We start from the raw sequence: 12,733 nt of genomic DNA, 5'->3' as shown, positions 1-12,733 counted from the left end.
CGCCATGCTAAGACCAACAGTAACGTTCACATTCATTTCAGTGATGCTGCTGGTACAAAAGGACTCCAGAGAACTTTAAAAAATGCACAGTTGTCTGGCAAAAACATTGAGCCTGACTCAGCTTTTGCAGCTTTGTAGGAAAACATCACCAGACAACATAGAGTAGCTCAGTAGGTCCATTACATGAATATGGTTAGATTTAGGGTTAGGGCATAGACTTTTCAACCAGGTTTCTTGCCTGTAGTCTCACTGAAATCAATCAGAGGTCATAAGTTTTTTAGTGAAAGTGCTTTTGTGCTAAAGACGGCCACAAGCCCAACCCGAGTCCTGGTACATCCTAGTTTGGGAAGGAAGGAATGTCAGTGCTCCTTTTTGATGTTTTAATCATGAACAGAACAGAAGAGAAAGGAAGGCAGTGCAAATGAAGAGAGATTTCAGCTTATGCTAATGATCATGAAGTTGCCAGCTGCTGCAGAGCTGTGCTTTTGACTTGAACAAAGTATCCTCCCATCACTGTCGTCTTTAGCAGCTAAACCACGCAGTGGATGTTACTGATATGCAACTCCTGAAAGAGGCCAGATTATAGAGGAATGCACATTTAGGAGTTCAAACTACTCAAAAAAGAGAGAAAAATAATAAACATTATCCCTCCAAATTATTCTGTCATTTGCTGGATTCTCTGTCATATTTCCTCCATGCATCTACTACATTTCTACTATTTTGATAATAACAGTCAATGCTCAAAATGAAAAGTGGATCCCAGAATGAAGACAGATTACATTTTCTCTGAATGGTTTTTATTAGTACAGTATTGTTTTTCAAGATTTGCGCGCATTAATGATCTGAATCTCTTCTGGGCCTAAATGGACAATGCTGTATCCGTTATCTCTTTCCAGCGCACATCACCTTCATTTTCACCTTCAGATTTCATTTTAGATATTGTTGCCATGTTAACGCCATCCAGCAGCAATGAGATCAGGTCTGACTTGATAAGTCTGACATCATTCTCTCATTGGTACTGTGTAACCTGCCTCAGTTAAGGCAGAGGAAATATTGGGGTGAGGTGAAAGAGTTAGGGACCCATCGCAACCATGTCAGTAATAAACAGGAAATGGCCAGTATTTTCCCTTGTCAAAGTCACACATTTGTTTTCCTCAGCCATCCATCCTTAGTTACTTCCCACAGGTGTTTTGTAATGTCAATAACAACTTCACACTGCTTCTGCTGTTGTCAACAGTCAGTACTTGCTCAACACTCAAGGTCCTTGCTAGGTAAATGTTATGTGTTTTAGGAATTTGAGCAAACTACAAATGCTGTTATTTCTCTTGTGAGGACAGTCTTGGAAACACAATGCGAAGGCAAGAAGATGCCAGAGGATATTAAATGCTCTTTACAGGGTCTCGTGTAACATGCACATCTCAGAAAACCTTCCTAAAGTATAGAGAATAAATGTAAATGAGCAGCTGATTATGCACCTCAGTCTCTCTAAGTTAAAAAATAAAAAATGTTTAAACTCAGTGAAGTATGAAGTGTTCTGAGATTATCCCATTCATTCCAAGGAAAACATTTTGAGGTTGAGGTCTCTTTTGTATCAAGAATAAGCACCTCATAGCAAATATAAATGTCCAAAAAACAAAAGTATAGACACCTATCTGTGTATAGTTTCTTTTAAAAGACTTTAAAACACAATATTTTTACCACTTTTACATAACTCAGGTACCATCTTGACATGATCCCACCATGCCCATCTGTCTCCCCTAGACAGAAAAGCAGAAATGCCATAATAGTGATTGAGAAATGACAGCAAAGGCTTGCATTGACTCACCCTGCGAATGCTGCTTTAGCTCTCAGCCAGTCAGCGGGGAAGTGACACCGTTGTAGCAGCAGCAGGATGTGTGGGTGGTTTCTCTCAGCGTTCATAATGTGGCAATCTTCTTCTCATGACCCATGATTTTATTACATTTCCTTTGTCTCTTCTGGTGACCCAACAGCTGCCGTCAAATTAGGAGCAGTCATAATTACTTCTGCTGTGTCATGTTCAGGCTTGACACTGCAAGATATTTTCACGTTACTTTATATTATGTTTGCTGTTAATTGAAACATATCTTCAAATCTTTTATTTGAAACCCTAAAAATATTTCTCAGTTAGCTACTGTGATTCAGAGCTATTCAGTCACAAATGCAAATTAGGCCAGATTTTCAGGACATGTATGAGCAGTTTATTTGAAACCTTTTTTGCTTTTGGTAATGACAAATTACAAACAAATGCAAATGAAATGTAAAGTAAAAAGTGTTTGTATATGGTGACTTATGATATGTACATCACATCTATAAGCATATGTGTGAGAGATGTACTGTCCATGGACATTATAGCCTAAATATGTAGTTTCTATATTTTGTTACATACATCAGTTTTATGTATACTGGGCTGTAGACTGGGCTGGGCAGAGGTTGTTTCTGTGGCCCAACAATTGAATAGTTCTGCTGCAAGTGATGGGATCCCATCTGAGAGCACAATTATTAAGAATATTGGTGACTTCATGTGTGTTTGCTTTCTCTATACTTTGCGTATTTCTGCGCACCACTCCCAATTTAACAAGGTTGTTTGCTTGTGTTGCCAAAGAAGACACCACTGTCAATCAAATCTGATCAAACCACACCCACACAGTCTTAATGATTGTTGTTCTGTACGGTCACATGTGCTGATACTGTACACTATGTTTTCTTGCATTGTGGCATCCTTTCATTAAGATGTGTGTGTGATCTACTGTGTAGTTTAGTGTGTGTGTTAGATGCTAGGGGTCACAAGCACCTTTCACTCTCACGTCATTAGAGCCATGCGAGTCACAGAGACAGGTGCACCTTGACCTTGTCAGGGTGACGTCTTGTCCTATCAGGACGGTGGTGGTGCTTGTCAAATGCTTGTGAAAATAAAACAAACAAAGCAGCAGCACAGAGGGACAGTTAGACACTGTGTGAACATTCAGTCATGGCTTTTCTGAATCCACTAATGTCAGTGAATGTTCTGTAGCTAGCTTGAGAATATCACAGGAAGGGTACCAAAGAAGCCAAGTCCAGTTTGTTGTGCAAATGCATGTGTGTATACTTCTGTAGTTTCATCCCGATTGATCCTGTCCGGGCTAGTTTTATTTTTTTTTTTAATTCCAGAAGATGGATTTACAGTGCAAAGAAAACATACTGCAGTTTAAAGTATTTTAGTTAGATAGCCATGTCTTCTGTATCAAAGTTGTTGTTTGTTCATAGTGTGTGTATAGGTTTTATGACTAAAACATTAACAAATGGTTTCTCGTTTACTTATCAAATGAACACAAAGAAACACTGTTATAATTCCTATGGGGTCATGTTTGTGTAAACCCCATGGATTTTAGCACAGTTTTCTTCATAAGCTAATCGCTAACTTTGCCTGAATGGCAGGTGGAGTAGGCTGCAGCAGGTTTTTGACAGCCTCTTTGCTGAAACCGTTGAAACAAAACTGATGAGATCCAACCGCACAGTAAATGTACTGTGATCAAGATAAGCGTGCAAGCAACCCTATTGATACATCAATTGGTTCAGCATTCATATAAAAATATCAGTTGAGTGAAGTTTTGATTTTTAGTATCTGTTAGATATGAAAATAAGATGCATTATATACCTGATACAAGACAGCAATAATACAGGATGCTTATTATGAAATAAATTATTAGACTTTGAGTTTCTGCTAGGATATTTGGGATGTAGAGCTGTTACTAATAAGGTAAAAAACCTTAAAATGCACTGGTTTGGATACCAAACTCCAGCATGTGACGCTCTCGGGGCCCAACCTTTTCAAGTCAAACTTCCTGATTAAATTGAATCTTGAATCTTGAATTAGCCTGGAGCAAATTAGTTCACCGTCAAAAGAGAAAAGTAGTATGCTGAGAGAGATGGTAAGATCCTTCAAGCCAATTTAACGAGTTTCCAGAAAACTGTTTTGATATGTTCTTCTTTTTCAAACAGCTCTCTGAGGACCTTTTGCTCTCTGTGCCACTGGAGCTGTTGAACACATTCACCACTGCTTGTTGTGAATGATTCAGTACTGTAAGGAGCTGCAGAATTGATTCAGAGTGGCTGTCTTTATCTCAGCAGGCTTTCCTTGCCATCACAGAAAGTGTGTGTGTGTGTGTGTGTGTGTGTGTGTGTACTGTGGCAGCACTGTAAGCTTTGAGTGGGAGTAAACTGTCACACCACAACTGCATGATGCATGACTCCAAATTATGTGGCAGCTTTTGCTTTTTCCTCGCTGATAATTCAGAGCAGTCAGCCAGCAATGACTCATGGGAATAACGGAGATGGAATAAAGATATGAAGTGGGCTGAAAAACACCAAGCTCAGTAGATATAAGTCATTGCCTAAAGTTTGTTTTTAGATATCAACTAAATAAAGGAGGAAACTTTCTGGGGTGTCATCGTTTCACCTCCAGCATGGAGGTTCTGTTTCCAGGGTTTGAACAGAATGGTTTTTAGGAGACCAACTAGGCCCATTTCCATTTCAACACAGCATCCAGTCTTTTGAACTAAATAAAAAGTAGAAAATCACAATATAAACCCAATGTAAGTGCAGTCCATTTACCATTTGCTCATTTCAGTTTCAAATTAGAATTCTCGCAGAATTTAAGAGTTCGGTCATCTTAACATAATCATATTGATGACAATTAAAATTTTCTGAACATTAAAAACTGATTCAGTAAGAAACAGAACAGCCTTTGTGTTTTTGCAAAAAAAAATATATACATTTTTAAAATTGCCTACCATAATTATGTTTAATTATCTAGAATGAAGATTGCCTTTAACCAATTTCAATGTTCTTCAATGTTCATCTTATCTTGATTTCATAGACATTTTGCATGTTAAATTCATTCATTTAACTTCATACTCATCCCATTATATTTAAACAACATATGGCATCATTAGAAGCACCTTGCTAAAGGCAACATAGTGCATCAGCAGTTTTGTAATGAACTACATTTGGTATAGCCAGTGGCCTTGATTGCCATATGCCCTGTGTTTGCTCCCCTTCTGTTTAGAACTGTGGTTTAATCTCATTCATAGCTCCATAGCCAGTGCATTAAATAGAGGGGTGAACTAATTAGCCCATGCATTTAAGTGACATATATATCCTGTATACCATATGTTCTTACATTGAGAAATGGGCAAATTTACAAGGCACGGAAGAGGTGTGGGGATTGTCACTTGGAACACTGGGGCCTCTGGTGACATTAGTATACATAAATCTGTAAAACTAAGAATGAAAACTGACTTTTTCATATTTGAAAATATGTAAAATGTATGTAAAATTATGTTATGGTTTAATGTGCTACTATGTGTTTTTATGTACAAAAACTAGAACTATGACCATGTATCAAAAACAAAACAAAACAAACTGTATCAAATACAAATTCTAAATCACTTTTTTTTTCTTTTTGTTTTTTTGCAAAACAAATTACAACAATTTTACTTTGTTCTTCTGTAAAGCTCTGGCCTTCCAAATGCCACACCCTAATTACCAGTTGGTCTCACTCACTTCTCACCTGTTCAAACTGAATTCGTCAAACACTTCAGTCACCTGTCAGAGCATAAAAGAGGTCTCAGGTGACCTCTGCTGTGCTGGGGAAAAATAGAGCAGCGTCAAGAACAGAGAAGGAGAGTGACAGTTAAGCTAACAAACGCAAAAGAAGGAAGAGTGAGAGAGAGAGAGGAAGTTATATTTCTAGCAAACTTTTGGTTGAAAATTGTGAAACAGTTTATTTTTATTTTTCGTGAGACTTCAAAAGAACTTTTCGTTTGTGCAGTCAGTTCAGCCAGTCAGAACTTTTTACTGTATTACAGTAACAAAGAAATACTGTATATGCTTTGTGAAGCCAAAGATAAGCAGTATTTTGATGGTAGTATTTTAAATTTATCACACCAGCGTTTAAATGGATGATCTGCAAAAATACTCATAATTAATTTTGACACGAGAGATCTGTTTTCAGTTTGGTGTTGCTGTGACAAACTGAACTGTTACTTCAGTTGAAAAAATTGTAACATTGATTATAAAAGAGCAGATTCTAAGATTTTATTGTTGTTATTGTTATTTATTTATTTTATTTTAAAAATAATGAGAGAGTGAGAATGACAGTCTGTTCAGGCAAAATTAAGAGGGTTAGCAAGAAACACGCACACACACGTGTGCACACAGGCACTCGGACACACACATCTTATCTAAATATATGAATTAAATGTAGCTGAAACCACAGATGTGTTTGCCTGATGGGGCCAGAGGCAGTTTGTAATATAGAATACAGGATCACACCCTCCATCCAGAAGTGACATATGATAAATTGAAGTGATGGATGTCCTTTCATGCTGCCCAGGGGACACAGGTTTTCTCATCTCTTCTCTTCTCATCTCTTCTTTTCTCTTGAGAGTAAGAGGAGGAGGAGGAGGAGGAGGAAGGTGGGCCAGAATTCTGCACTTTTGTTAGAACTGTAACAACATAGCTATGAGTTTACAGTATAACTGTGGGAAGTTTGGTTGTGAGTTTAGCCTACTGGAGCTAAATGGATCATTCTGACACAGTTATTGTGATGTATTCACAGTATTATGTAACAGTATGACAATCAACTTTGAACTGTATGTACCATAAATTCCTAATCTATTTTGGTTACAAAAATAGGTCCCAAAACTGATTGCAATGTTTAGTTACAGAAAGGTAAAAAGAGAATAATTTCTGCACAGTTTTATCTATTTGAAGAGAATGTGGTTTTGAATGGGGATTTTCCAACAAACTGGTCAACTGTTTTCAATTTTGTGCTTAGAGGTTTGACAAACTGAATCACATATATGTACACTCAGAATTGCATGTATAGCTTCAGTCTTGTTGTATATAGTGGAGAAAAAAAGTGTTTTCTTTGTTACAGTAAAAAGATCCTCTCTGAAACAAGCAGAGCAAGCAAAAAACAAAACAGATTATACTGTGGGCTTCAGCTTTGTTACTTTTTTTTGTTTGAAAAAGTTTTAAATATGCTCACGAGTAACAGAAAAACAGATTGTGTTTGCTTCATCGCGATTAACTTGTTCAACCTTATAAATTGGAGAAAACCAGAAATTCTCAGGCTTCCAGCACAGAGCTCTTGCTGTGTTTTAGATTCTAAAAAAAAAAAAAAAAAAATTTGCATAAGCTCAGCTGAACTTCATCTGCCTGAGCAGTCAGCTGAAGAATTAAGGCTGTGTCAACAGGAGAGAAAAGTCTTTCCTTCTTAGCAGCTGATGTGAAAGGTGATGCAACAGCGTGCATTTCCACTTCCACCAGCCATCCCGTGTTCCCCAGGGAGAGAAGAAGTAAGATATCTGCATGTTACCTAATTCTGCAAACAGATACAAAATTAGCTTAATATCCTATATACACGGACCATGATCTTAGGTAAAATGAAAACTGTGTTAAGTGAAACCTGTGCTTTTACAGGCTGAACTCTTGAACTCATTAATGCATTCAGAGGTGTTGGTTGATGTATTTTCGAACACTAGACGGAGCAAGACTCTCTGCTTCACCCTGCTTACAGTCGTTATGCTAAGCTAAACTAACAACATCCTCACTCCATCGTCATAGCTGACTGATGTAGATTGTAGAAAACAAATAAGCCTGTTTCCCAAAATATTGAACTTCATGCCTTACTTAATTGGACTAAATTGAGGGAAAGAGACGCTAAAAGGATGCTCGTGTGATGTTCATACTGAGAGAATTTAACTGAAAGTGGAGAGCAAGAGGCAGAGACACAGAAAAAGACGTGAAGATTGAGTGATGAGATGATGAAACAGTGAGGAGATGTTGGACATGTAGAGAAAGAAATGAGCAGCACAGTGAAGCTTCTGCATGCCATTTATCCTAGTGTGTGGGCTGCTGCTTCTCTGACAGCTGAGACAGAGGGTGTGCTACTGTACATGTGTGTGTGTGTGTGCTCATCTCACACACTGGGGTGCATAATATAGATCTCCAGCCTGCTGATTCAGCCGCCCTGAACCTCCCAGCAGCACAATTACAGCCCGTGTGTGCCAGCACTCCGACACTGGTGTCTGCAAAATGTCACTGTGCTTCACTCAGCCCATCAGTCCACAGGTCTGCCCCCCGCTAACAGGCCGCTGTGTGGGAGGACTCTCAGACATGTAGGGTACTGACCCCCCCCACCTCAGTTGCCTATTTACTTAAATGCAGCAACATTTTCCTTCATTGGAAGTATGCTATATGGACAAAAGTATCGGGATACCTGACCCTTACACTTAATTTAATTAGAATCAGAATCAGAATTCTTTTATTTATCCCCGAAGGGAAATGCTTTCAGCAGGGTGTTTTCCCTGGAGCAGTGGCCGGCTTCAGGTCCATCATAGGTCCATCAATGACATTACATTCAAAATACGTAGACAGCTTTGCATCTATCACAGCTTCCACTCCTCTGGGAAGATTTTGGACTGTTTTTGCCCATTTACCATTTTCCAATATTCAGGTGTTCACATGCTTTGTTTGGATGTCCACATTTTATCAGCTCAATGAATCAGCACCAACCAAGTGACACAGGGTAACGATTAGGTGCTGAGCAGTTAGTGGTTTGTGTGTGTGTGTGTGTGTGTTCTTTACCGTAGGTGAAAGCGTATGTAATTTAACCAGCCCCCGGCCATAACAATTTATACTGGAAAACTGAATTGTCACACTATTTGTCTGTGGACGATTGTAAGTGGATGTTTCTGAGCCATAACTCGTGTTGAATAGAACAGTTGTTTTTCCATGATAGCAGATTGAGTTTTTTGTCAGTGGGACATTTGTTGCTGGGTTTGTTTGTAGGAGCCTCACTGAGATGACAGAGGGACTTTTTTAATTGCTTTTTTTCCATATTGAGTTGTCAGTATTTTTCTAATGAGGCAAGTTGGCAAAAGTTTTTGTTAAAGTCAGCCAAGGTTGTGAAAAACATTTTTTTATTCACATCTGTGGAGGAGAAACACATCCATAGAGCTTCAACTCAAGCTGGTTCATTCAAAACCAAACTAAATTACCTTCTATTAACCTTTTCTTACTAAAAATGACTTTTTGTAACTTAAGCAAACAAATTATATTGTAATGAAACACCACATGAGTCATTTAAAAAAGGTAATTTGAAGCAAATGTAACTATGTGACCAGAGTTTCTTGAGACTTTTTACATTTTGTTTTTCCCACACTAAGTTCATCAGTTTATTTTATTTACCAGCAGAGCAGCACAGAATTGAATGTTGATTGATCCATCTAAATGATGGTTTGACCGTTACAGATCATCTGCAGACCAACAAACTGGTTTAATGTGTGTAATGATAATGACTCACTTTTAAATTCAGCAACAACTGTATCTTCTTGCTGACCTTTGAGTTGTTTGTGTGTCCAGACCAATGATGTAGCAGGAAACACCTGGAACTGGCTCTACTTCATCCCTCTCATCATCATCGGCTCCTTCTTCATGCTGAACCTCGTGCTGGGTGTCCTGTCAGGGTAAGTCGTTTCGTAAAGCAGATTGCAAGTTTGCTCCAACTTGGGGTTACTTTACGTTTAATCAGTGCTCATTATTTGTTACTGGAATTTGTTTGTATTCAATGTTTACATTAAAATATGTTAGAATTGGACTGAAAAAATCATCAGTGAAAGACCTGGATTAAAAATGGATTTTAAAAATAACTAATAAATTAAACATTTGCGTGTGTATAATCAGCAGTTCAATTTGAATTCTGCTTTTTATTTTTATTTTCACTTCCTGCAACCTTTTCATTTCCTGTAACATACACAGTAAACAACAAATTTTGGGCGAACGGGAACATAAAATACTTGTTCAAAGGAGAGCTTCTCATTTTGAAAATGTTGCTAGATCTCTGTATAAATCTGCAACTTAAAAGTTAAATTCAGAACCTGATGCCTGGAGGAACTAAAATCAGTGCTATCTGAGTGGGTCTCTGCTAGACGTTTTTATAGAAATACTTTAATATTGTTCTTCTGTATTGTATTTTGTGGTCATACTGCTTGATTCTCACTCGGTGTATGGTGAGTGTACTGTCCACCAATCATAGATCTGCTGCTTGCCTCTTCACTATAATGGAGGAGGAAGAAGGCTTGTGATAAAATGTTTAATTTAGGTTGAGTTGAGTAAATCAACAGATTATCCACCTCCTCTCCTCATCATGTAGCATTTCTCCATTCTACTTGCTCTTTCTCGTCATCCATCCCTGTCGTCCCTGTGTGTCATGAAAAGGCCTTGCGGTGTGTCTTTAATCATCCTGGTCCTCACTTTTCCTGGACCTGATGTCTGTAAACTGTCTGTGTTTGTGGTCGCAAAGAGACTCTTTTCACGTTCTGTGATTCACAGCCTCTCGTCTGACCAAAATCTAGATGAAAGGAGACGTGTGGGGTCATTAGTCTGGAGGTCAAAGGAAGCTCATTGTTGAAGAAGGTCTCCTGTCCTTATGGTCATTTTCTCTGTCAAAACATTTCAAAATTTTTCATGGGACACAGATTAGATTTTGTCTGAACGGTGAAAGCAAAATATAATCTTCTCCCATTATGGTTGTGGTCCTTCAAGGGAGGGATAATATCAATATTTATAGTAAAGACCAGATAATAAAGGCCAGTAGATTGCTCTCCACTATAGTATGCTATACCCTGATGTTGCTGTCCCTTAAATATATCTGTTCATATTAAGGCCTTTATAGCCTCTACAGTAACAGCAGTCTTGCAGGTTCATTGCATGTCACAATGTAAGAAAGTTCCTGTTGCAAAGTGATATACTGTTCAACATCACTTTTGTAGCAGGTCAGATTGTGAGATGAATGGATTGGTGCAATTGGAAACAACATCCACTCACCTATCATGATATAAACAAAAACAAGCTTTGGTCATTTGTTCCTAAATCACTGAAACTCACATTAAGATCTAACGCCGCTGCTTTGGCCTGAAGGTTGCAACATGTCTCTCACAGTACCACTGTCATCAGGGACAGCCCAGAATAGACACTGCTGTTTTTATCAGTGTTGGACTTACAGGAATTTTTGCATTAATGTGATGGAGTAATGTACCTCATATACGATTGTACCTCTTGTAGAAATGAAGACATTTTGGGAAATATGCTAATTTACTGTGCTGCTGCTGAGATTTAGATGGGATCTGGGCATCTACATCTATTATTGTTGTTGTATATTAAAAAAAAATATCTCTCTGTGTGTTTCAACAGAGAATTTGCCAAAGAGAGAGAACGTGTGGAGAAGAGGCAGGAGTTCCTGAAGCTTCGGAGGCAGCAGCAGATCGAGAGGGAGCTCACCGGATACTTGGAGTGGATCTGCAAAGCAGGTTAGACTCATTTCTGAAACAGTGTGAGATCTGGCATGAGTGTGGTGTTGGGTGAGAAAAACATGACCAACTGATAGAAAGTTGTCCTCTCCTTTCTCTCTCTCTCCCACTGCAGAGGAGGTGTTGCTGGAGGAGGAGGATGAGATTGCAGAGGAGAAGTCCCCGCTGGATGGTGCGTGGTACAAGAGGAAACAAAACCTTCCAGGTGAAAACAGGCCTGAGTATCTGTTGCCTGCTTTACCATTATCCATCACCACTGGAGGACGATGGTAAACCAGGCACAGAGAGGCGCGTTTCATCATTTCCATCTAGTTCTCTTTTCCCGTGGAGTGAAGTGTAGATAGCATCAGGTGCACTGATATGATTATTGTCTGGACTGATGTTTCTTAAAGGACCAGTCTTTGAAGTCATATAGTATATAGTTGGAAAATTTGAGCTGTGTTTCCATGCTTTTGTGTCCTTGGTTCTTCATGATTCAAAATACTGGCCTGTTATTTTGATAAAGTTGATTTTTTTTCTGGCATCATTGTTAGAGCAAAATTTTGCTGAAGCCAGAAAAAGTGCAAACTTTCTCACACTTCACTTCAAACTGTATTAGTCAGGATATTTTTTATGTACACCGAAATTCTTCTCTGCCTTTAACCCATCACTGATTGAGCACACACACATGCAACATGCAGTGAAACACACAGGAGCAGTGGGCTGCCACTGTCAGACAGGGAAGCAAATTGGGTTAAGTGCCTTGCTCAAGGGCACATCAGTGGGCTAATTGAGGGGGCATATATTAATCACTTCACCACTCCTGCCAGACCAGGGGGAATCGAACTGGCGACCCTCCAGTCACAAGCCGCTTCTCCAACCTTTAGGCCACGGCTGCCCCTTTGCCCCAGAACACCACAACTTGTTATTTGTTCAAATTAAACGAACAATGAGATGTTTGTTTTGGTTTTGGTAGACAGACATTGTTAACCTTTGGACAGAGCCTGTTTCTCTGTTTCCAGCCTTAACACTAAACAAAGCTAAGCTAACCGTCTCCATGTCTGCATGGCACAATGGTACCAACTGTTTAACCCCAACTCGTGGTAATTAAGTGAATAAATGTATTTCACAAAATATTTCCTTGAAATTGTTTGAATAATGAACTCAGTCCACTTGAAGAACAAAATGTACACCATATTTTGTACAGTTCAGACTAAATAAATGGACAACTTGTCCTCTTTTGATTTTGAGACAGTGTTTGCAACAAAAGAACCTTTCCAATTTTTGATCATCTATAATATTTCAGGGATTTCTTGAGTTAGTTCATGGAAAATTGATACTCTTCAACATAATACGTACAGTACAAAATAAAATGGACC

General features: G+C 38.7%; 1 protein-coding gene across 5 annotated transcripts in view; it reads left to right on the top strand.

Annotated features, from left to right (window-relative positions):
* Positions 1–12,733, top strand: part of cacna1bb (calcium channel, voltage-dependent, N type, alpha 1B subunit, b) — a 153,357-nt gene that overhangs the window by 67,820 nt on the left and 72,804 nt on the right. For all 5 annotated transcript variants that reach the window (XM_046374766.1, XM_046374767.1, XM_046374765.1 and 2 more), the window contains exons 9-11: positions 9,430–9,533; positions 11,260–11,375; positions 11,491–11,580. In XM_046374766.1, the coding sequence (XP_046230722.1) occupies positions 9,430–9,533; positions 11,260–11,375; positions 11,491–11,580 (310 nt within the window). The remainder of the gene's footprint in view (positions 1–9,429; positions 9,534–11,259; positions 11,376–11,490; positions 11,581–12,733) is intronic.

Source organism: Scatophagus argus, chromosome 20, assembly GCF_020382885.2.
Source record: "Scatophagus argus isolate fScaArg1 chromosome 20, fScaArg1.pri, whole genome shotgun sequence".
In the NCBI taxonomy this organism is placed as follows: domain Eukaryota; kingdom Metazoa; phylum Chordata; class Actinopteri; family Scatophagidae; genus Scatophagus; species Scatophagus argus.
This window is presented reverse-complemented; position numbering and strand designations above follow the sequence as displayed.